Source organism: Lates calcarifer, linkage group LG15 (assembly GCF_001640805.2).
Source record: "Lates calcarifer isolate ASB-BC8 linkage group LG15, TLL_Latcal_v3, whole genome shotgun sequence".
NCBI lineage: Eukaryota > Metazoa > Chordata > Actinopteri > Centropomidae > Lates > Lates calcarifer.
The window spans coordinates 29,799,004-29,823,508 of NC_066847.1; the positions used below are offsets into that span (position 1 = coordinate 29,799,004).

The following is a 24,505-nucleotide window of genomic DNA, read 5'->3' on the forward strand; positions in this document are numbered from 1 at the left end:
TATTCATCTGTTTGTTTTAATGACCAGACTGCAGACTCGTCTTTTCCGGTTCGTCAGGACGAAGCACCATGGAGAGCTCCGCAGGCCGCGCACACACACACACACACATACACACACACACACATTCACATACACACTCGCCCTTGTCTGTTAATTATGCTCATAATAAATTCAATTCCTTCATATAGATGTGAAGTGCATTTACCTCCCTGAATTTAAACGTAAATATATAGGGTGAATAATGTATAAACATCTTTCGGGGTGGTTGAACATTAATAAAAATGTGATCTAATGATATGACCGTCTCGCGGCTGCTCATTATATCTCCGATTGACAGTTTTAGGTTCAAACTAATTGTCTCCTGCGTATTCGGGTAGGATGAGCTTGTGGAAGTGATGTCTGAGAGGAATATTGATTATTGTAACATAAATCATCAGCTAATCATTAGAAAAATTTAGTAGTATGATAAATAAGAAGCTGGTGGTACACTGACTCCAAGAACAAGGCGAGTTTAAGATAATTATATTTCCTAGTCTTTATTTATTTTTGCTTTTTTACGTTGTATAATCACTTGATTAACAATTCTGTTAAATTAAAGAGTAAAACCTTTTTTTAAATAATTTCTTTTAATGGCCAATATAAAACACTTCAGTTATGTTTGTATGTCTCTTGAGTGGGAGTTGCCATTGTTTTGATGCATGGATTCAACTTGTGTTGAATTTGAAGCAAGAAACATTAAAAATTCTGCTTTTTTCTCCATTACTCTGAAAATTTACATCTTTATCGAAAGCACAACACTTTAAGGTCCTAGTGTTTGTAATGTGGAGTCATTTCATTGTGGAATAAGAATTATGGTTTTTGATCTTTATTTGACTTTAGTCAGTTGTGTCCCATTATAATAATAATAACACTGTAATGTTATTGCTGCCATAATAACACAGGTCCTCTTCTTATCTTTGTTGCAGTTTCTGTCAGAGGATTGGTGTGTCGCATGTTTCTGCTCTCAGCCCTTGAGCGGGACACTGAGAGTGTTTGGCATCTGCTGGCCAGATCCAGTCAGTACCAATCAGTAGCAGGGGGAAAAGGTGTGGATGTGGATGGAATGAGGACAGAAAACGGCTGTGTGCTGTCAGTCCACTGCAGAGCAAAATGTGACTGATAGATTCCTTAGCCCTCCAGAAAGTGTCAGGGCAACCGCCTTGACCCTCAGGTGACTCTGTCGCTCTCATGTGTTTTGCTTTTCCTTCTCTTCCATCCCTTTTATTGCTCTTTCTTCTTCTAAGCCAAAGCTATAAACGTAAGCAACATCTCTATCAGTTGAGCAAAACTATATTTTCACCAGCATTTCATGTAACTAGTATTGGATAATATTCAGTGGCCTTAAAAGCTGCCTCAGACAATAACCTAAAAAAAGACATCAGATAAAAGAGAGACAAGGTGAATGAATGCTGATAGCTTTATTTGCAGAAAAATGGGGGAGTGTAGGGCACACAAAAGTTTAGAGACCATGTTTAATGTTCCTAGGGCATATTCAAACCCAATGAGGTGAAGGTTTAACTTTGTAGCAAAGCGTCATTTGTGGTCTTCTTGTCCGGGGCAAAGGGCGAAGGTCAGTGCCCAGACATGGGGTTTGGTCAGTGCAAAGCTCAGAGGGGCGTGGAGGTTTCAGGGTGAGAGGAGGTCACTTGGGAATTTGTGCTGCTCACTCGTCGTCTGAGTCATCTGCTGCACCAGTGATGGTGTAGGTTTGTTCTTGGTGGTCCATCTCTAGTACGTCACCCTCATTTTTGACTGTTCTGTCAGGGCGGAGAGAACAAAGAGAGCGCTGAAGCGGCCAAAAGAATTTTGTTAGAACTGTTAAACTGGCAGGACCTCTGAGAAGCTGTATGCTGGCCCTAACACTAACTCTGACAGAAAGACACAAGTCGTGGCTTCTTAATCAAAGGAATGTCTGCAATATTTTGTGAGTTTGAATGCTGTGATAAGAAGAGAAAGAGAAGTGATACCTGATGGCACCTTTACCTAATGAGCACCGTCCTTCTCTCCGTCAGCTCCACAGCCTGCTCCGCGTAGGCCTCAATGTTGCTATCATATCCATCTGATCCATATCTCATCCCACTAGTGTCACCAACTCCTCCACCAGTCTTTCCCTTTCCACTGGTCCCTGACAATACAACACCTACATTATCTCCACCAACACCCTCAGTTCCTCCACTGCCTCCGATTCCACCACCCATCCCAGCAGGACCCATTCCAGGGTCTTTGCCTGCATCCCCACTTATTCCTCCATCAGTTCCATCACCCTTCCCTTCACCTGTACTGTGGTCGCCAATGCTAACTGAACCATTACCTGCATCCATTCCAACACCACCCATGCTGCTGTCACGCTTGCCTCCAGGACCAAATCTGATTCCCCCAACACCAGTGTTCACACCTCCAGCCCCGGAGCCCAGAACTCCAGTTACCACACCTCCGGCACCCAAACCAGGTCCAGTGCCCAACCCCCCAATACCAGCACCACCAACTCCAATGCTTCTAGTACCCTGCCCACTAACGCCACTGCCAACACCACTAATTTCTCCTTCCCTACTCTTCCTGTCATCAGTGCTGCCAGCACTCATTCTTCCACCCAGTCCTCCTATAGCACTGCCTGAACTTGCGCCCATGCCTCCTGCACCCGTGCCCCCACCCATTCCTCCTGCACTCCCCATGCCTCCAACACCTGTACCACTGCCTCCTACCAGTCTGCCACCCATTCCACCTGCACCACCCATGCCTCCTCCACCAAAGCTCACCCCAGAACCAACAGCGCCCATGCAAGAGGTGGTAAGAGACAGAGTTTGCATCATTCCAGACAGCCGCAGGTCCTCTCCTTCAATCAGTTTTCTGCAAGGAAAATACAAACAATGACAAAATGATCACTTATACTTATACCTATATCGATTTTCTGGTGGCTTTTTCTTTACCTGTAAGTTGTGATTTCAATCTCCAGAGCCATCTTGATATTCAGGAGGTCCTGGTACTCACGCAGGTGCAGCGCAATTTTCTCCTTCGTGGATTTCAGCTCAAGCTGCAGGGCCTCAATCCGAACCTGTCAGGTTAACAAAGCCATGAAATTACCTTACGACTGAAGGAGTGGTGTGACCAGGTGTGCACCCTGTGACTACATCAGTCTACATTTACCTGCAGGTCTTCCAGTTCCTTTTTGTATTTTTCTTGCATCTCTCGAATCTGGGCCTCAAGAGCATCATTCCTGGTTCTCAGGACATCCAAGTCACGTTCTTTGCTTTGAATCTGGAGATATTTTAACATGATTTTAGTTATAATAGCCTCCTCCGTCTTCACATATTCATTTTCACTTTTGACACTCACATCCTTTTTGGCACCCGCTATTTCTTCTCTAATGCTTCGAACCCTATCCACGTGCCTTGATGTCTTCTTGGTTAGATCTTCAAACTTGTTTTTATACCATGAATCCATTTCCTAGAAATGAAGGAAAAATTCAAACAATTTAATTTGGAATGCAGAGGATTTTAATGCATACTCCAGTGCTGATATGTGATTATTCTACCTGGAGATTTTTGGCCGCAATGTCATCATACTGGTTTTGGATTTGCTTCAAAGCAGCTGCCAGGTCGGGCAGGCTGTATGCACTCTGAGCCGTGGCATGAGCTGCATAGATTTGCTTCATGAGCTCATCAATTTCCTGGAAAAAAGAGATATTGCGAGTAGTCACCAAAATGAAAGGTAAACTAAAAATATAATTCTTATATGAAAATGTCATCCACCTGTTGATGGATCCGTTTAAGGAATTCAATTTCAACTTCCAATTGCTCCAGCTTCTTCTCCAAGGCAATGCGTGAGGAGGTGGCTTGGTCAACATCCTGAAGAACACACACTACTATTATCATGTGGTTTTATGACTATAAACTAAATGTGATGAAACGGGAAATATTTAATAATTAAATGGACCCTACTGGACGGAAGGCTTCAATGTCTAACTCAGCTTTCTTCCTCAGCTCCACTGCCTCCTCATATTTGATTTTGATTGCCTCTAGTTGAGCAGCTGTGGACTCCTTAGCCGCCAAGGAAATGTCCTGAAAACCAAAAAGCCATAAGTAATGTGTTCGTCTATTTGATTTGAAGGTGTGTGCAAGGGTGTGTGCAAAATGAAGATCAGCCTCTTTTGCATTTTATGTTTTAAGTTCAAACCTGAATGTGTGTGTGTGTGCATGTGTGTGTGTGTGTGTCTGCAAATGCATGATAAAGCCATCTCATCTGTGCATAAAACATAGCTGAAGACAGCTGTACTCCATGACACCTCAACACACTGAGGCACCTCTCCATTTGCCTGCCAGACATAAGCCTGTTACCAGGTAAGGAACCTTGAAAACACCAAGTTAACGTCTTGTATCATTGCTTGGATGGCTCTTCCTCAGATTAGTGAGGTGTATACCTTGCCGGAAACAAAGAATTCAGTCTTTCTGCTCTATAAAGCATCTGAAATTTTAAAAAAGAAACAGGAGCAGTGTGCAGTTTGGATAATTCTGTCTCACCCGCTGAACTCTCATCTGGTCGGCGATCTTTTTCAGCTCCCTCAGCTGTTCCTCATACAGGAGGCGCAGACCTGATGGCTTCTCAAAGCGGTTTTGGTAGGCCTCGATCTCCGTTTCCAGTAGCTTGTTCTGCTGCTCAAGTGATCGAACCTGTGAGAACAAGAAAACCTCAGCTGTGATATTTCAAGTGCGACCGAACCAGACACTATCACATCATATTTTTTCCTGTCCATATGCTCACAGAGGTGGGAATAATATGCCCCCATTTTTCAGTAAGTCACTCCTGATAAAAGATATTTAACTCCACTGATGAAAGACATACAGTGCTTTTACCTTGTCAATGTAAACAGCCAATCTATCATTGAGGACAATCATCTCCTGTCTTTCACTTGTGCGGGTACTGAGGAATTCCTGGTTCTCAGCTGCTGCCACATCCAGGTCCATGGCAGGCTCTCCCCTAGGCCCAACACACACCATGGCTCCAGCACTCACACTAAAAACACAAAACAACACAAATTAACCTCAGAGCCATAGAACTCAGCTGTGAAGGAGGGGAAGATGCTGTATCATGAGATAGTGTGAATATTTCATGTAATAGAAATGGCTTGAAAGAATGCTTGAGGAAATGGAACATTTTTGGATATTTTTTTCTTTATTAGTTCAGTTCCCCCAAGGATATAATAAGCTAACTGTATATAGCTTTCTTACTCATACACTCTGCATTAGTCCATATGTAGGGACTGTTCTGACCCAGCTTACCCTGCTCCAACCATGCGAGACCTGCGTGTGACCGAAGCAGTCCTTCTTCCCACTGACTCCACACGCATGCTGCCGACCCTGGGTCTGCAGGAGTAGCCAGCAGAGCCATGACGGGCCTCTCTCCTGGTGGGGGATGGGCTGGACACCCTGACCTGATGGGACAAGCTGCTGCTCTCCTCAAAGTGACGGCGGTAGGACGAGATCCTCTCCGGACTGCGGCTCATGGTGGCGGCAGCGACTCAGCTTCCTCTGATTCTCAGAAGGGGAATGAAAGGAATACTCCAGCAGGGTCTGTCTGTGTTTTTCTGCACTTCACTGCTTCCTTGTCTGCACTGTCTGATCGTCAACCCATTCTGAGATTTTATACCTCCATTGCCTGTCATGCCCCTGCTCCGTTCAAGACAACCCAGTTCATGAGCCAGCACCTGTGGAATCTCGAACCTCTGCACCAATGCAGTCTTGACCTGCTGCTCAGATATCTGTCAGCAGCTTGTGAGGAGCTGATCTGGGCTGGGATTGCAGCTAATGGCATCAGTGGAGGATTCACCTTTAGCCCCTCTGCAATATACAGAGAGTGATCATGTATTAGACTCCCTTTTATCAGAACCAATAAGAGATTTTGCCAGAGTTACGGTACATCCACCACCTCAATGTCCACAGCATCACTAGGCAGCAGACAGCAGACAGGCAGGCAGGCTCCGGTCAGTCATAGCAGCCAGTAGGTGCAGGACTGATGTGATCTGCTCTGATGGAACGAGGGACTTTAATTGAATGCTGAGCAGAAGCTAGAGGGTGACCTGATGAGGCTGTGGCTGCAGAGGAACAAAGAGCCCTGGCAAGATTTGACATAAATTAGTACTTATTAGTCTGGTCTGTTTTCAACATATTAAAACTCGAGTATGCAGAAAAAAGAAAATGGAATTAACTGCTTCAGAGGGAAATATGGAGGCAGAAGAAAAAGAAGAGGGGAGGGGAGACTGTAGTCTGGAGTTTACGGTTGACATGGCACAGTGATATGAGGGGAGAAAACAGTGGTCAGGCCTGAGCAGGGCGATTCTTCATTGATACCTACCACGTCACTTGGTCAAGGGTCAGTAAGCACTGCACTGTCCTTAAAGTTTACTGTAAACATTAAACACTAACTGCCAACATTGACCATCATGAAAATATGACACTAAAGCATAGTACACAGAGAGAACACCACAGAATGACCATAATACAGACTGTAACCTGTCCTACAGCCAGATGGTGTCAAAACATAAAAAACATCATTCAGCCTTTTATTTATTGTTCTTGTGAACTAGCTTGGATTCATTTAGCATCTAATCTTTTCCGATGACCTCAGATCTAGCAGCTGTGTGGGACTTTAGGGAAGGGGTGGAATCTTTCATTCATGAACATGATGATCTATCTCCACTAATTCTTTTCATGTTGCAAATATATAGCATCACTCGCCACTGTGGTATTTTCATGTGGTATATTACAATATTTGTGATGTCTCACCTCAAATGTCAGCACAACCCTGACACCTTCCACATTTCATTTTACTTCGCTTTCATCAATAGTTAATATATAATAATAATATTACACCACATTATGAAATAATTTGTTATATAATATACAATATACTTTCCTGTATAGTGATGTTATTTGTGTTATCAGTCAATCAAATCTAAGAGAGGCCTCACTCCCTGTTAGACCTTGTAGGAAATGTTAAACAAGTGTTTAACAAACAATACAGGGGGTATGGACATAATATCTTTCAGATCAGTTATTAATTCTATGTTCTCCTAATGTAACAGTCCAAATGATAGGGTGTAGCTATGTGTTAGATTCACAGATCTGCTTTAATAGTTAAATATGGACGGGGGGGATTCCCTTGCCTGCTTGGAGAAAACTACTTAATACAAGCACAAATAGAACTTACACCTCTGAGACAGATTATTTGCTTATGGATCAAGGAAGTCACTTAGAGGTTGGGTTTCCATTCACTGACAGTGAGTCAGTGTCATCACGCTGCTGCTAAGCTTTGTGAGGCATTTGCATAATTTATAAATCTGATGATGAGAATGATGAGAATATTATTTGTGTTGTCTTTGGATTTTCAGCTCAAGCTGTAAAAGGGTAAATTAACAGGGAGCAAGGTCCATGGCCATGCCACAGACGACACAGAGGGATTCTTCGCAGCTGAAAACAAACACATTCATTATCATGGATGACGAAGGAACCTGTTAATGTTCCATGGAGGGTCAGTGGCAAATTCATACAGAGAAACCGTGGAAATTAGATGTAGCCCTTCAGTACTGTAGATCATCTGAGTCTCAACGGCTGTCACTTCAGCAAGCCTCTGCATGCCTATTTATATCACAAATTATCCAAGTCAGTGTCTTCTTGTGTCATTTGTATAAGACCTGCCCAACACTGTCCCTCTGTTGTAAAAAGAGAAATCACAAATATCACTCAAAATTAAAATTTTATTTATTGAATTATGTTGGCAACTGTACTGACTGTTGCATCTATGAGCAACATGCTATTAAATATTTACAATATTTAAACTGTTCAAAATATGCAATGGAAGACTCATTAACTCACAATAATACACAGTTATGTAGTCATTTGCATAGTCTGGAAACAACCCAAAAAAAAAAGACTTCATTATGTACATTGCCTGTTCATAATTGTGGTATTGTGTAGATCAGCCACTGGTTATATATGTGTTTGTGTAGGAGTTGTAAAGGGTTTGTCAGTGGTTCTATCTGAAACAAATGTAAAAGAAACTTCAAGTAATTTAACCATTGTTTTGAAAACTGTAGCAGCAGATGTGATTGTTGATGCGTGTTGAGCCCTCTGGTTTCAGTCTTTGGGATTCACAAATGAGGAAAACAACTTAAATCACTAGCTATTAAAACAATAGAAAAGCATATGAACTTTTTAAAAACCCTTTACAAGACTCCTCATTATGCACTCTCACTTTCCAGTTTTATCTTAGGTAAATTAGAATAGGAACATTAAATATTGTTTTAGTTCTTTTGTCATCCCTGGATCAGTTATGCTGTTCATTCTTCACCCAGTCTTGCCATCCTCCTGGGTAATGCTGAACACTGAAATGGCAAAAAAAGGAAAAAAATAGAATGAATTGTTGCTTACACAGAGACACGTTAGAATAAAACTGCATTTGTGTTTGACCTAACTGGTAATCACACACAGCACTGCATTTAATAATTTCATTGTAGCCTCTTATGCTCTTTTTCTCTTTCACTGGAGATGTGGTATGTCCACTGCATGATGGGTTGGCATTATGCAACAACAGGACAATGAACTCAAGCTGGCAACACTTAAAACTGTCTCGTGAGGAAATATAAAAGTCAGCAATAAACTGTGCTACTACTTTAACCTTTACCCAGACTAAAAAAACAAGAATCAAGAATGAGTGATTTTGACATATGCAGAGGAAACATGTCTCACTCTTTGTATCCCAGCGAAGCAGCTGTGTCAAGTGCGTTCTTGCTGCGGATCCCGGCCAGACAGGTGAACACAATGTTATCTGTCTGCTGAGGCATTTCACCACCGTACTTCTCTTTGAACTCATCTGCACCCAGCTGGAGGGCAGTGTTCACCTGTCCCACTGCAAAAACAAAGGTACACAGACAGGTCAAGTGTGGTGTTTCTAGGAACTGTTGTAGTAGTAGTCTCAAAGTATTGTTACTATAATAATCATCTGTGGAATGTTCTACTATTTACCAGGTTGTCCACAGGTGTTGTCCATAATGAATTTAAAATTATCTAATTTTTTGTAAGATTAAAGTAATGTTGCTTTCCACGATAGAACACAAGGCCTGAGCTGACCTCAGGAGGTTAAGATATGCTTTGTAGGAGAGACTTAATGATTTAGGACATTCCCAAATTTGTTGATGACCTGCAGACAACACAAACTCCTGGATACTACATCTCTGTCAACCCAACTCTACAACTATTTTCTGTGTATTTTAGATAGACACTCACAGGGAACGTTAATCGACCCAGGAATGAAGCCGTACTCTCTGAGCTCCCAGGGCTCTCTGACATCTATAACTACAGCTTTCCGTCCGGCCAGGAGCTGCTTCAGCTGCTCGTAAGTCACATCTGTGCTCGCTGGCGCTGAACTGAACCTGCTACAGAGCAGCAACTCTGTGGGTGAAGGCAAAACAAATAACATGTGATATATATAAACAAAACATGACAGCGAATAACGAGCTAACGACCTGACGCTTACTTGGGCAGTAGATAAGCTAACAAATGAGTACAGCGCTAAATGTAAAACTCACGGTGGTAACCAGGATGAGTGTTGACAAGGCTGGACACTGAGCTTCGTCCTCCGGGGACACAAGCTCCAGGCAGGACGGTACTGTTCCATAAAAGCCGCGGGACAACCCCTGCAAACCTCCAACATCTTCTGAGAGCCATGTGTGATTAGTTAGACTCTATAGTACACTCTGTATTAACACTTCGCCAACATAAATCCGTATTATCGCAGTAATACTGCGTGTGACGACTATTAAAAGTCACAGTGCTCGAGTTCACCCTTTCCGATGTTGACCTGCGCGTGCGCAGTGGTACGGATCACCTTAAGGACAAAAATAGTCTTTCCTCTAACTTAACGCGCTCATTAACCTAATATCTTTAAGGACAAAACATTGTCAACATAAGCGGCATGCACACAATGTAGCTCAAACTAATGCACAAAAGCATTATCAAAGACATAACATCTGACGCATTCATTATTGTGGGAAAGATATTCCCACCATCAACCATGATCTAGAATTAAGTTATATCTGTTACGTTAAAAATTAGCTACACCATCTAAGTCTCTGTAAATTAAACATAACAATACATTGATCATCTTGTATTTGTGTGTGTCTTACAAAACTCAAGAAAAGCTCTTGAATGTAAACCCGTGATGTTTTGCCGCTTTTCCCCAGATTGTCCATTGCCCCTGAATGCAACATTAGGCCAAACGGCGCTGCCGTAGTGCGTCACATGTTGACTAGTGTTGCTCGTTGATGCTACCGAGAGCTTGACAAAATTCATAAAGTCAAAGGCAAAACCGAAGAGTTATATGGATACTGTCCTGTAGTTGTCGACACTTTCTTCTGCAATGCCAACTTCTCCGTGTCCTGTTGGATGAAACACACCAGTTAATGTTATATTTATTCTGACAGACTAATGTAGCTAGCCTGTTTGCTAGCCAGGAAGAGTTGACATCTCACTGTTGGCTGCAGGTTAGCTAACACAGTCAACATAGCAGCTGAAAAAAAGAGGTGAGTTCAAACTATTTTTTGCTAAATCTAAATGCGGAAAAGCTATTAGTTCACTCTTTAAATGTATTTGATGAACGACATAAAAGCCTCATATTCACCTACTCTGGACGGTCGGTGCTAATTAAGGCCTTTTAACCGTGCTCTTGCCCATTATTAGGTAGTTATCCCTAATTTAATATCACTTTTCATCTGAGTGGCTATATTTAGCTTGAATGACGTACTATGCAGACTATAAGTATTTACACAGTAGCACATTAGTATTGTTTTGGCTCATTAGTCCTGTACAGTGATTCAGAAATGATAATTCCAGTGGGACAACTGACTGTCAGCTTTAAGGATGCTTGAACGTCGTTCCATCTATGTTGGGTGAACAGTATAGAAATAGTTTAAAATTGTAAAGTACCACAGTCAGGCCAAGTCAATCATCTGACCTCAGTCCACCTGAGAAGGTGTTTTCCAAAGGTTTGTGCTGAGGTACAAAGCCAACACAACAGAGATGTGTCAGTGTACAAATACGTACAGATCGCACTGTAGGTCGTTTCAATGTATTGCATCCTACACTAAGGAAAATGACAATGGGAGTTAGAGACAGTGCAAGCTTTGCTAAGTTCAAGTATCATTGTTAAGCATAGTTATGTTGAGGTAGTTTCATTCTGTGTAGTAACACCTCTGTTTATTCTCCATGTACCTCCAGAGCTCCAGATGCGGCTAAAGGATCCTTTCTCATTAAAAGCCGCCGATATGACCAAGCGGACTAATAAACCAAGGAAACCTCGAGATGAAGAGTCATCAGATGAAGTCAGTGGTAAGTCACTGAAACAGCACTTGGCACCAGACTATTAAAGTTAAGGCTGTGAATCTACATTTGGTGTAACCATGTTTACCTCAGTGGATAGTAAATGGGATTAACTCCTAAATTATACTCAAAAAGTAAGATATGTTTTTATTATACTCTGTAGCACTTTTTTGTACAAGTGTTCAACAAGAGTATCAAGTAATGTACCAAGTACATTCATTTGACCGCCTATGACAGATTCCAACACTGGAAACATTGGTTTCAGCTGTACAACAATCTATGTAGTGTTATAAATTTATCCTACCAAATCAGGACAGTAAGTTGTATCTTAACCAAGCACGATTGCACTAGTGGAACAGTGTACTTATCTCACAACAAATAGAATATATGCTTGTTTTTTGAGGGTGATGTCCCACCTTGTGTAATTTTTCCGCAGGTGCTTTGCACATTGTCTCTCTTAGGAAAATCACTCAGAAACTCAAGCTAGTCCCTAGAATTGACTGGAGAGTAAATTTATCATTATAGTATATTGTAGTGAAATATAGTGCATCATAGTATTTTTTTTTTTTTTTTATCAGGGTTGACTTGTCAACATGTGAGTAAGGCAGTAGACCTGAGCTCAGTGAAGAAGTCGGTGCTCTCTAGCGTGTGGTTGGTGTGCTCTGAGTGCCTAAAGGAGAGGACCATGATCGATGGAGAGCCAGCAGCATCACATGACATCCTGGTTTGCTTAAAGTGTGGTTTCCAGGTGATTTGTTTTTTTTTTAAAGTTCGACAGTGAAAACACAATGCATTGGACACACTGAGGCTGTGGCTGAGCAATACACACACAAACACATACAGACAAGTGACAAAGTCAAGTGCAATATAAAATGTCTTCGTAGGGTGTGGGGCCACCACCTGCCACCAGAACAACTTCAGTGTACTTTTGTATTGAGTGTAGAAGTCTCTGAACTCTACTGGCAGGACAGAACATTATTCTTCCAAAAGATATTCCCTTATTTGGTGTTTGGATGATGGTGGTAGAGAGCTCTGTTTAACATGTCTGTCTAAAATATCCCATAGGTGTTCAACTGGGTTGAGATCTGGTTACTGTGAAGGTCATAGCATATGATTCACATCATTTTCATACTCATTAACTATTCAGTGGCCCTTGGATCGTCATCCTGGAAGAGACCATTCCCATGACAGGACAGAAATGTTTCATCGTAGGATAAAGGAGATCTCTCAGAGTAAATTTGTATTGATTTGCAGTGACCCTCTCCTCTAAGGGGAAAAATGGATCCAAACCATGCCAGCAAAATGCCCCCCACAGCAAAACAGAACCACCAGATCCTACCATATTACTGTAGGGGTCAAGCATTCAGGACTGTACTGTATTCTTGGAGTATGCCACACATGCACTTGGCCACTTGTTGAGAATATGGTGTAGGATGACTGATCTGACCATATCACTAAAGTGATACAGTCATGGCCAAAAATATTGACACCCCTCTACTAATTTAAGATAATACACCACTTCTCCCAGAAAATCGTTGCAATTAAAAATGCTTTGGTATTCACATGTTTATTTCTTTTGTTTTCAGTGGAACAACAGAAAAAGCAGAGAAAAAAAGGCAAATCTGATATAATTCCACGCAGAACTCCAAAAATGGACTGGACAAAATTATTGGCACCTTTTCAGAATTGTAAGATATAATTGGATTTCAAGCATGTGATGTTCCTTTAATTTGCATTTACACTCACTGGTGGCAAGAAACAGGTGCTGACAATTTAGAAATCACACTTGGAAGCAGTGTAAATGGAGAAAAGTTGACTGTGTGTCTGTGTGTACCACACTGAGCATGGAAAAAAGAAAGAAGAGCAAAGTATTGTCCAAGGATTTGAGAACCAAAACTGGAAAAGCATGGACAATCTCAAGGCTACAAGTCCATCTTCAAAGATCTTCATGTTCCTGTGTCCACTGTGCACAATGTCATAAAGAGGTTTACTGCCCATGGCACTGTAGCTAACCTCCTTGGACGTGGACTGAAGAGAAAAAATTATGAAAGACTGCAACAGGATTGTTCGAATGGTGGATAAAGAACCTCGACAATCTACCAAAGAACCAATCTACCAAAATTCAAGGTTACCTGCAGACATGTGTGTGTCAGCTTGCACCATCCATTCCATCTGAATGAAATTGGATGCTATGGTAGGAGACCCAGGAGGACCCCACTGTTGACACACAGACACAAAAAAGCCAGGCTGGAGTTTTCCAAAACTTACCTGAGGAAACCAAAATCCCTCTGGGAGAATGTCCCGTGAACAGATGAGACCAAAATAGAGAACACCGTCCCTGCGGTCAGACATGGTGAGGGTTCACTGGGGTTGTTTTACTGCCTCTGACACCACATGCCTTGACTGTGTGCATGGCATTATGAAATCTGAAGGCTGCCAAAGAATTTTGGAGCACAATGTAGGTCCTAGTGTCAGAAAGCTGGGTCTCCACCAGAGGTCATTGGTCTTCCAGCAGGACAGTAACGCAACGTATACTTCAAAAAGCACCCAGAAATGGTTGAAGATAAAGTACTGGCAAGTTCTGAAGTGGCCAGCAATGAGTTCAGCTCTAAATCCCATAGAACAACTGTAGAGCGATCTCAAAACAGCAGTTGGAAGAAGGCACCCTTCAAATCTGAGAGACCTGGAGCAGCTGGCAAAAGAAGAGTAGTCCAAAGTTCCAGTAGATAGGTGTAATAAATTAATTTGTGATTACAGGAAGCAATTGATTTCAGGTATTTTTTTTTCCAAAGGGTGTGCTACCAAATATTAAGTTGAGGGTGTCAATAATTTTGTCCAGTCCATTTGTGGAGTTCTGTGTGGAATTATATAAGGTTTGCCTTTTTTCTCTGTTTTTTGTGTATATACAAGGGGGCTTCAAAAAGTTTGGCGTTGCAACATGCATTTAAGGGTTCATGTTAAAACATATTATGACACATAAGTACGAGAACATACAGGTGCATTGAGATCAAAATCCCTGCATATGATTTTTAGCTATGTACTTTTTCCACTAACTTTTTGAAGCCCCCTTGTATGTGTGTGTGTGTATATATATATATATATGTGTGTGCGTGTGTAATATAACAACAATATTGAGGGAATAATCATGTGTAAAACCTAACCTTTATTGGGTGTTTTGAATAAAAAATGAAAAAAATGAAATAATGTTTTTACTGGTCTGTTAAAATGTAATAGCATGTATTCAAGGCTGGTTAGTCTAAAACTTTGAGAAATTTCAGTAATAATTGAGACACTAGGTTATTGTCATAATTTGAAAAAAATAGGTTTGTAAAGCAAACAACAGATATTAGGTAAATATTTACTCTTACAGTGTATTGTACACTGTCAAATGGCTTACAAAATTTGGCTGTGTTGAAGTGGGGATAAGTGAGTCTGACTATGCTTTGTGCTGGTTAACAAAGATTTTAACTAAAATTATTAAAATAAACTTTCTCACAGGGCTGTAACCACACTGGGATTCAGCATGCTGTCAAGCACTACCAAGCTTTCCACCCAGAGTCTCACTGCATCACCATCAGCTTGAGCACATGGAAGGCCTGGTGAGAAGAACTGCATTCATTGTGAACTGTAATAAATAAGCTAAGACTGCACACATGGTCAGTGCCATTCAACTTGCACTGACATCTGGTAACCTAGTATTGAATGTTTTTTTCACTCCTTTGTGATATTTGATTACATTTATAAATGGTTTTCCACTTCAGCCAACTAATTCTGTTGTCAAATAATGGTTCGTTTCAACACTGGTTTCTTGAATGCTCTTAAATTCTACAGCAACTTAAAGTCTTTCTGTGTCTGTCTATGACACTCTCTCATTGTAACAGGTGTTTTGAATGTAATGAGGAGCTCTCCACTCACTGTAACAAGAAGGCTTTGGCTCAGTCCCTGGACTTTTTACAAAAGCACTCTGTCAAGGCAACATCAGGTAAGGTGTTTGGTAACATGTTTGAGGTCTGGCCACCTACTAATGTTGAATTAAGTTTTTATTAGACATGTAAATCTTCACAGCAACTTCAGCAATGCAGAAGTCAGTCCAGTTGTTTTAGAATTTGATTACTTATTTTAGAATTTTACACAAACTCAGCAAACTGTCTTCATTCATTCAAGAGAAAATAGTTGAACAATACGAATTGTATTCTTCCAGTGGAAGAGAGCAATAACACCATGACTGTATACAAGACCATTACTAACTGCCTTGTTTCTAGATCAATAACTGTTGAACAAAGTGACCTGACTTACCAGGTCACAAAAGTTCAAGTTTATGATTGCCAGTTATTCACCTACATATCAATTGACTGCAGTACACCTGCCCCCCCTGGTGGCAGTGGTTGTCTGAATCCCTGGATTTAACCCGTCATACTTTACATAGAGACAACCTGCATATACATACATTAGTATTAGGATAATATAGTGATGTGATGTGATGGGGAGACCACACTGTGTTACAGGCATGATTCCTTCTTGATACAGCTAATTATACTTTGAATCACTTGGGTTTTGAGAACCCCTTTCTTAGCATCAGAAAATTAGAATACTGCATCTTTAGTCTTTAAAGCATTTTATTTTTAGTTTTATCACAGCAGATGGTGTTCATACTGACATTTGACAGCCCTTTCAGTCTTATGCCTTTCACCTTACTCAGGCCACTTGAGTCCTCCTTATCCAATCAGTCAACCATATATGTATCACACCCCACTCCAACCTCTGTACTTACAAACACATACATCCTCTGTTGTTGCCTCCTTGTACCTCTCCCAGTCTGTGCTGGCATGCTGAGAGGTTTCTTAACAGACTGTAGCTGATCAGGATGGTGAGCATCATCACTTTTAGTCTCACTGGCTGCCTCAGCTTAGCCCCCCTGCCCGGTGCCAAGTTGCCAGTGGCCAGAGGCCAGCCACCCAGGCCCAGTCAGGCTGATCCACCCATAGCCATGGCTGCAGAGTTGTGGGTTTGATGCCGCAGCAGTCCTCCACCCTCACCCCCACCCTGCATGTCGCATGACTGCACACATTAAGAGGAATTAGGCGCTTGAGTGATGCTTCCCGGCTGGGTTCCCTGAAGAACAAGAGCAGCTGTGTGGGGTTCAGCCTCTGTTCTGTCGTTCTTTGTCTTTGCATCACTATCTGTTTCTGTCCCTTGCTTCCTCTGCTGAGCTGCTGTATGTCTCACCACCTCTGGGCCTGTGCGTTGCACTAGTGAGAGCCAGGGTCCTCAACAAGTCAGAGTGACTAGATCCTAACAGCTGGAGCACACTGACTCTCAGTGGACACACACACATACTTGTAGATACACATACGCAGAATGATGAAAAGAATGTTTAACTCAAGCAAATACCCTATTTTCTTTCAATATATATAATACATTTGCTGGCCATTACAGATGATTTTAAGTTTCAGTAATAAACTTTGTTGAATTCTTGTGGCATAATGTAGTCTTTATATGTATGGTATTTTTTGTACTCTTTGTATTCTCTTTCTGGAGCATAATGTGAATAACTTCTGTTTTCCAACTTCATTACATAACTGAGGAATCTGCACATTCTTTTTGTAAAATTGAGAGACAGTATATAGTTTGAGTTGTTCTTTGGGCAAACATGACCTCTCAGACTATGAGAATGAAACAGCAGTATTGAAAAATTAGACCTAAAGTTGGTTGACAGTCATGAGCTGGACAATCGCTACCTACAGTTTTCCCCTTTGCCTATTTAAATTACCTGTCACCTTTCTTGCCACCCAATTGTTCCACACCGGTTGGCCAAATAGGTATAGAAGCAGGCAGTCACTGTTACAGCAAAATAGGCGGCTGTTGTCTGTTGAGGAGCTTGTGAAATTGCATTTCAGTGTGAAGGCCAGGTTTTCAGAAAAAAAGCTGCTGTTGTACTCTGTTTTTCCTATAGACCCCCAAGCACAAAAGAGCCCCAGCAAGGATTTTTTTTCAGAGCCCATAATAATTTTGTACAACAACAGCTCAGGGAAGAAAGAAAGTCGATTAACTGTGCTCTCTCACCATCAAGGCCTTCAGCTCAAGTACCAGAGTCCCAGTAAAAAGCTAATTGACCACAGGGAGCTAGACTCTAGCTTGTAACACAGCTGGGGAGTCTCTGTGGAGCAAATTAAAATGTTCTGAATAGATCAGAATCATTCGCTCATTGGAATCTGTCAGTTCCTTCTTGTTTTATGTTTATTATTATCAATCACTGTATTACTGTACTGTTGTGTTACTGCATTATGTGTGTTATTATAATAGTTGTGTATATTCTTTTTTTGCAACATTTACAACTTAATCAAAATATAATAAATAATAATAATAGTTTATAAAATTGTTACTCCAAAGATTTGATTCCTAGCTCTGTGTTTTGAGATGGAGGGTATAGCTATTAAACATATGACCTTCCCCGTCCTTCGTCCGCGTCTGGTTGAGCCGACTAAAATGTCTTGATATTTTAAACTCCTTGACAATATGTAAACTCTAAATGTCTCTATCTAAATATTTATGCTTTTTTTCTGAAATGTCTTAAAAGAGGAATTAAGGTTGTTTTTTTTTAATCAGAACAAAATATTTAGACTAGACCCCTATAAACATTGTTTCACTAAAAATGAATGATGTTAATTTAAGTGATATTTTATGGCTGCAATTATATGAAATTAGGCTCTGGCAAAATATGTAAATAGTCCTTCAAAATACTGTTACAAATAACCAACACAGCATGAAGCACGTGTTGTTTTTCAGCTTCCTCTCAAACTTGTAGAGTTATTCTTTTCCTGAGAGTTCCCTCTTTCCCAAAACACAAACTCAATGACATATCGAGATACACAGTTATATACCACTGCGGACAGCAATGAAATGCACCGACAAGCTGCAAAATTGGGCAAGAGTATATTGTCCCTTCTTTTCATCTGTGTCTGCCTGTCAAACACACGTACACATATCCGCACCTACACTCTATTTGTTATTTCTCCTTTGAACAAATTAAAACTGTTGAGACAGTGAAGTAGGTCACAGGTTTACTCAGATGTTGTAATGTTACTGTCATGTCAGTCATCATTAAATGTCTTGGGGATCCACTGTACACCTGTGCATCAACCTTTCAGATTTTAAACTGAACAATGAAATTAGTTTGAGTGCTGTCAGTGGTGAAGGTTATTACATGCTAATATGAAGGATATTTACATCCTGTTTGTACTATAGCTCTTTGGCTCTGAGGTCACACACATACTACAGGGCTCAGTTTTTCCAGGATTGATATCTCATTGATATTATTGACTTCCTCTCTGAGAGACATTGGTAAAAGGCTGAATAATGATCTTCCACATTATTGTTGTATCATCATTGCACTTTTATTCACCTGGTTTCCTGCCTCTGGTTGTTGATTTTAGAAACCATAGTTTTCAGTGTACTGTCAGTTTAACTTATCCGAGTCAGTAGCCAGTAAGATGCTTGTCCCCTGGTGGTGCTTTCATGGAGGTAATCAAGGGTGATTTTGTCTTTATTCCCACCACCGCACATGAAAGTAGGCCAGATAGTGGGTAGCAAAAGCTGTGTGTTTACATGAGTGTGTTTGTGTGTGTGTGTCTGTAAGTAACACAGCACTGGCTTCTCTTGGCCTCAGATGGCAAGGAAACAGGCTTTTCATGCCCTGCAGTCACAACAAATTAGTGAATTAATAAGACATTTGGTGTTGCCTGGCCTTCCTCTTGACTGCCTGCTCTGCATGAAGGGAGCTGGCCTTGACCCTCCACAGTGCTGCACTGGAAGTGAACATGGCAGCATGAAGCCCACTGGCCATACAATTTGATGCTCTCTCAGCCCAACTGTGAACCACATTAACAGGGCTTTTATTTTTTTTATTTTTTCTTTTAAACAGATTCTTGTTTTTGCCTTGATTATATCAGTAACATTTTACTATAAGCAGCTGTTCAACTAAAATATGCCATTGTGTTGGATCTGGTTCACTAAATTTAAGAGAGCAGTATTGGCGTAAAACAAACGTGAAAAGAGTACATTTTGTTTATGGCCTTGTTTCATGAGCTTGAATTTTGTCATATAAAGTCTCATATCGGTCTTGCTGCAGCTTGACAGACAGAATAATGCAGTTAATGTCAAAAATAATGCAAACATGTGCATGACAGAACAGTGTATTTTATGAGAGAGTTCAGCTAAGCTTGCAGTTTTTTTGTTTTTGAAGTACTCTAGCACTGTTCTCTGTAAAAGTAAACGAGTTGCATGTTTCTTTGTGTATCTCTTGTGTGAAAAAGAGCAGGGGGTGCAGGAGGTGTTGGTGTACATGCATGCATGTGGATGAGCCCGAGCACCGTGATGCTTTCCTCTACCCTGGGGAAAGGCTCCGCAGTGTCACTGCTGCCCATATTCGGTGGCTGAGCAAGGAGGGCCAGGTGGTGGTGCCGAGTGCAGCACAGTCAAGCGTGGACGCAGCGCATGCTGACATTTGCCTTCACTGACTGCTGCAGGGAGAGGAAAAATCTGCTTTTCCATATGCTTGTGCTCGTTGCAACCCTTCCCTCCACCCACTGCTCCCCCACTGCCCTCTCCTGCCCCCCTCTCCCCAGTCTCAACCAGATGGCTCCCTGAACATTGTTTACCTTGGGTGACGGTCCCAGATGCAGAATGTGTCCATCGGCATCCCCATTCCGCCCAGTTAGTTTCCTCATTCCTCTGCTCCCTCTTAGCTCAAGTGTCAGTCATGGCTTTTAGACTCAAGTCGCATTAAGTCTGTTGGTTTTGGGTCTCTGTTCACAAACACCACAACAAGTAGCCACACTCATTTATACACTCTTTTTTTCTCTCAGTTACTTCATCTTTGGCTCAGTTGTTTACACTTCCATAAACTCATCTTTTCACACCTTCCTGGTCTCACACCAAATCCAATAATTCAGCTTGTTTTTCCTGATTGGGGCTGCATCTCCAGTTGTTTTCCATGCATTGTGTGTATTGACATATGGGAGCTCCCTTATGGCTGCATATTGAAGATGGAAATAGGTCTCCAGATGTTGCCAGCACAGAGGGCCAGATGCATTTAGCACCTCTGGGTGGAGCGCCACAACAGCATGTTGTCCCAGCAAGCTGAACCTCGCCCTTACCTTCTCGATCCCAAAGCTCCAAGATAACCTACAGGACTACAGGACAGTGATTTCCTCAGTTGTTATCAGTGTTAAACATTTTTCAATGAAAGCAATGTGGATTTAAAGCAACATTGCCGCAACAAAGAAAATATAGTAATGCAGCTGACCTTAAAGAGATTATGTGCTCTGTGTGTGTGTGTGTGTGTGTGTGTGTATTCAAGTAATTGTGATTTTCTCCTCAAATCTGACAGAAAAGTTGCCCTTTTGCTTAGACAACTTTGAGTGGAATTTGAGTGAGTATAAAATGCAAATTGCCAGGCCACGAGTAAAAAGCCCAAGGTTCACATTCCACCGACTGTGACCAGGGCACTCCCGCTAATGTCCTTGGCCTTGAAAAGGAAAAGCTGTAGGTTGAATAGCTTTTTCAATAAACGTGTTGTGTGGAAGGAGTGGTTCTATGAATTGAATATGTGCTAAGGCAAGGCCATTTTTGTGTTGAGGAGAAGAACGGTGAGAGTAGAGGTGCAGGTTGTTATGATGATTATGATGGTTTGCAGTTCAATTGAATTTCCTTTGCTTGGGCATGTTCGGGTTCAGGTCAGTGACCTCACTGCTAGCCTGCTCTCTTGACTGGCTTATATAGCTGAAGTGCTCATGGACCAAACTCTTTTTGTGTTTACCAGTGTTTAGTTGATTTCTCTGGGGGCCTTAAGGTACTGCCATCACTCCCTGCAAGAATTTGCCATTTTGCACTGAAATGTCTCATTATCAAGAACTTGTAGTTTTATTTACTATACAGTAAAAAACACACTGAATTCTTAAAGAAAATGATAGCATTTCAATCACTGTATTTGTACAGCAATAATATTCTAATTAACATGAAAACATTCTTTGTGTTTTGACCTCTACAATGATTTAAAGAACCATTTTGATTTTATTTTTTCATCATATTGAGGTCTTGAGTTGCATTAGAGCAAACGTTGTATTTAATTGGCTAAAATGTCATTAACATTGATATTTACTAGAACCAAGCATTAGAAATCAAATTGACCTCATATTACCATACTATACTGAGCTTATCATCCACTATGGAACATATAAAGTCCTGGGTGCAATTACCTACTACTTCTTGAACATAAAACACTGCTCAACATTTCAGTCCCTTCTGACCATTATGGCACCAATGCAAAGTGTAGGAAATTTGTGAAATGTCCATTATCTGTTGGATAATGAGAGAGTGAGCCACAAAGGGTTGCTGTTTGACCCAAAGCTGTTTCTTCAATCTCCCTTTAAACTTACTGATGGTTAATGTTTTCAGCCAAGTGCACCTCATTCTTCTTAAGTGAACAAACTGTGTGCATGATGACTTGAACCTCTTCTCATCTAATCTCTATCACTATCTAGCAAAACAGTAACTCCTAACATGTATTGGTAACATATTATTGGTATTGAGTCATCATGGTGCTTTGTTGCTAGCTGTTGGCACGCCATCAGCTCACACAGCTACAGTACCTACACTACTCTGTCTCCAGCATCATCTGTATGACACTGTCAGATTCTGACCATCTGTGTCTTAGTTTCTGTTTAAGGTTAGTTTTCATTGGTGATCAGGAGGAACAGCTGGCTCTGGAGAGCCGTCTCTCCAACCTCGGCCCCCACCCCTCCCTCACTAACCAGCGGAAACTCCTACAGCTGTCATCTGCTTTCCCAAATGACCCAGCTTTCCTTACAGCTGCCATCCCAGCACCCTGCTCCCAGCCCCAGTCTCGCTTCAAGGCTAAGCCCAATTTTTTTCTGTATCTAGCCTCAATCCTAATTTAAGGGAGGCTGATATTTTTCCAGCTGCAAGGCCGATTTCCACCCTCAATCTCAACCAAGTTGTCAACCCAGCCACCATCTCAGCTTGGCAGCCAAGTCTTGGTGTAAAAACTTTAAAGTAGAAGCCAAATTAAGTTTAGAAATGGAATCGTTTTGTCAAATTTGAAGACTATCCACACACTGTAACCTCATTATGTTTCTGTAACTTCCAGGCTTGCACCATATCTCTTGCATTATTTTAGCAGTATACATGGTTTTTGAGTGTATTGCAGTGCATAACAGATTAGTTTTCTTCTGTGTCTCAGCTGCATCACCCAAGATCATCAAGCTGCGAGAGGAACCATCAGATTATACTGAGCCACCCAGAGGCAAGAGCCCAGTCATCAACAGCACCTTGGTCCCTGTCAAAGGCATCAATAACCTTGGTAACACATGCTTCTTCAACGCTGTTATGCAGGTTGGTATTACAATGAATAGGTTCAAATGTAAATATTTTTGTGTATATACATTTTTATCCTGTATTTTGAAATATGCTGCAGTAATATTATTCCACTTAGTCAGAATGAATACCTTAATAAGAAGCATGATCATGTTATTTTAAAGTGGATTTCTTACTGTAAATAACCTGCTTGCCAGTCACTGCTTTATCTCAAGAGACCCTGTGATACGCTAATGAGTCACAGGGATTTCCATTCTAACATGACAATATGAATATGTATGCCTTTACAATGCATAAACACTCCTCAAGAGGTGCTTCTTAGGAGTCTGGCCTATAGTAACCAGATTATGTTTTGACTGTGATTATGAACAGGCTAGGCCTTGAGATCATGTTGAAGCCTAATCAGTGCAGCCGTAAACACAGTGCTGGCTTGGACACATTCACCAGCCTATGCAAGAGTGGCACTCAGTTGGTGCAGAGCATGTTCACCATACGACACAGCTATAGAGCCTCCCCAGTCTTTCTCTGGTCGTGTCATCGTGACTGCAAACTGACATGCCTCTCCAACAATGAAGCTGTTTTTTTCCGCCATTTTGTTAATCACCCTCAGGGCCTTCCTCGTTGATTGAAATTCGAGTGAGCGCGCTTTACATGCTTTTCCCTCCCTCTCCCTGTCTGTTTGTATTGTCTCCTTGAAAATTGCAATCCTTCTGGTGAAAACACATAATTGTCAAAGGATGAGCTGTGTCTGTGTTCACAATGCCAGCTCTATTGTGTGTTTTCCATAGCAACTGTCTTCATTGCCAGGATGTGACAAAACAAATATCTCTTGTAAGGGAAAGAAAAGATGCTTCTCTAACATGAAGGGACAATGACTGCTTCAGGTTATCTTCTCACCAAGGATCTTCTCTACATTTCAAAATCACAGATCATAGATAGATTTGAAAGCCTCTTTCAGAGTAATGAACTCACCACAAGTTTCTTAAATCCTGCTAAAATGGAGATAACATTTTACAAGGGTATTTTAATTGACCACATTGAATTGCCACAAACTAAGTGTGACTAGAGTTTCACATCTTTGATGGTTTCTGAATTTTTTGTTGTTGATGTTTTTTTCTTGTTATTGTTGGTGGATGTTTTCATCCAATGAGTACCTAGATCAGTACATACGACCCGTTTTATGCTCTTCTGATTTTATGAATGGTTTTCAGTTGCTTAACATTTGTTGAGTCTTTGTACTCCCCCCAGTACTATTCAATGGATGGTTAAGGGTTATAGAAATGTTAATAAACACTGAAAATAACTGTGTTCTGTCCCCACAGAACTTATCCCAGACGCACATGCTCATTGACCTTATCCAGGAAGTGAAGGAGAAAGGATACAAACTGAGGATCTGCCCCCCTGTCGAGACCAATCTGGTACAGTTTGCTAGAGTTTGTTCTCTTCATTTAATCTTCTCTAAACCACACCACACATATACTAAAGAAAATACTTTGCTTTTGAAAATACATAAATATAGTAAAATATTTTTTGATATTTAATATTTTATTTATTTATTTATTTTTATTTATTTTTTTTTTAGTGCTAGAGGTAAAATTGAAACATTTCTATGAACATTTAAGAAAACTGTTATTCTGACATTATTTAATAAATGGTATACTAATCTAAATATTTATATTTATTCTTATATATGATATTGCTTT

General features: G+C 41.0%; 3 protein-coding genes across 4 annotated transcripts in view; 1 reads left to right on the forward strand and 2 right to left on the reverse strand.

The window, feature by feature from the left end:
- Positions 1 to 1,651: 1,651 nt before the first annotated feature.
- Positions 1,652 to 5,539, reverse strand: zgc:172323 (uncharacterized protein LOC564165 homolog). The gene is made up of 12 exons (XM_051076177.1): positions 5,337 to 5,539; positions 4,890 to 5,049; positions 4,557 to 4,706; positions 3,978 to 4,097; positions 3,789 to 3,884; positions 3,572 to 3,706; positions 3,373 to 3,483; positions 3,184 to 3,294; positions 2,967 to 3,091; positions 2,804 to 2,886; positions 2,023 to 2,179; positions 1,652 to 1,796 (listed from the first exon to the last, which is right to left on the reverse strand). The coding sequence occupies exons 1-12, from the start codon at positions 5,537 to 5,539 to the stop codon at positions 1,703 to 1,705; spliced, it is 1,545 nt and encodes a 514-aa protein (XP_050932134.1). The 3' UTR covers positions 1,652 to 1,702.
- A 2,236-nt stretch (positions 5,540 to 7,775) lies between these two features.
- On the reverse strand, positions 7,776 to 9,896 carry tstd3 (thiosulfate sulfurtransferase like domain containing 3). Its single transcript, XM_018682872.2, has 4 exons — positions 9,620 to 9,896; positions 9,318 to 9,482; positions 8,781 to 8,940; positions 7,776 to 8,416 (listed from the first exon to the last, which is right to left on the reverse strand). Exons 1-4 carry the CDS (start codon positions 9,756 to 9,758, stop codon positions 8,359 to 8,361), a joined length of 522 nt encoding a protein of 173 aa, XP_018538388.1. The 5' UTR covers positions 9,759 to 9,896; the 3' UTR covers positions 7,776 to 8,358.
- A 162-nt stretch (positions 9,897 to 10,058) lies between these two features.
- usp45 (ubiquitin specific peptidase 45) overlaps positions 10,059 to 24,505 on the forward strand; it is a 32,815-nt gene continuing 18,368 nt past the window's right edge. For both annotated transcript variants that reach the window (XM_018682852.2, XM_018682862.2), the window contains exons 1-7: positions 10,059 to 10,612; positions 11,307 to 11,417; positions 11,987 to 12,156; positions 14,907 to 15,007; positions 15,290 to 15,390; positions 22,669 to 22,820; positions 24,125 to 24,220. In XM_018682852.2, the coding sequence (XP_018538368.1) occupies positions 11,315 to 11,417; positions 11,987 to 12,156; positions 14,907 to 15,007; positions 15,290 to 15,390; positions 22,669 to 22,820; positions 24,125 to 24,220 (723 nt within the window). In that variant the 5' untranslated portion in view covers positions 10,059 to 10,612; positions 11,307 to 11,314. The remainder of the gene's footprint in view (positions 10,613 to 11,306; positions 11,418 to 11,986; positions 12,157 to 14,906; positions 15,008 to 15,289; positions 15,391 to 22,668; positions 22,821 to 24,124; positions 24,221 to 24,505) is intronic.

Coding starts and splice junctions, on each gene's coding strand:
- zgc:172323 (XM_051076177.1), bottom strand. CDS start 5,539: ATGAGCCGCAGTCCGGAGAGGATCTCGTCCTACCGCCGTCACTTTGAG. Junction 3,484..3,571: donor TTGCGGCCAAAAATCTCCAG/GTAGAATAATCA, acceptor CTTCATTTCTAG/GAAATGGATTCATGGTATAA. Junction 2,180..2,803: donor CTCTTGCATGGGCGCTGTTG/GTTCTGGGGTGA, acceptor GAGATAATGTAG/GTGTTGTATTGTCAGGGACC.
- tstd3 (XM_018682872.2), bottom strand. CDS start 9,758: ATGGCTCTCAGAAGATGTTGGAGGTTTGCAGGGGTTGTCCCGCGGCTT. Junction 9,483..9,619: donor CACTCATCCTGGTTACCACC/GTGAGTTTTACA, acceptor CTTCACCCACAG/AGTTGCTGCTCTGTAGCAGG. Junction 8,417..8,780: donor GCTTCGCTGGGATACAAAGA/GTGAGACATGTT, acceptor TTGCCATTTCAG/TGTTCAGCATTACCCAGGAG.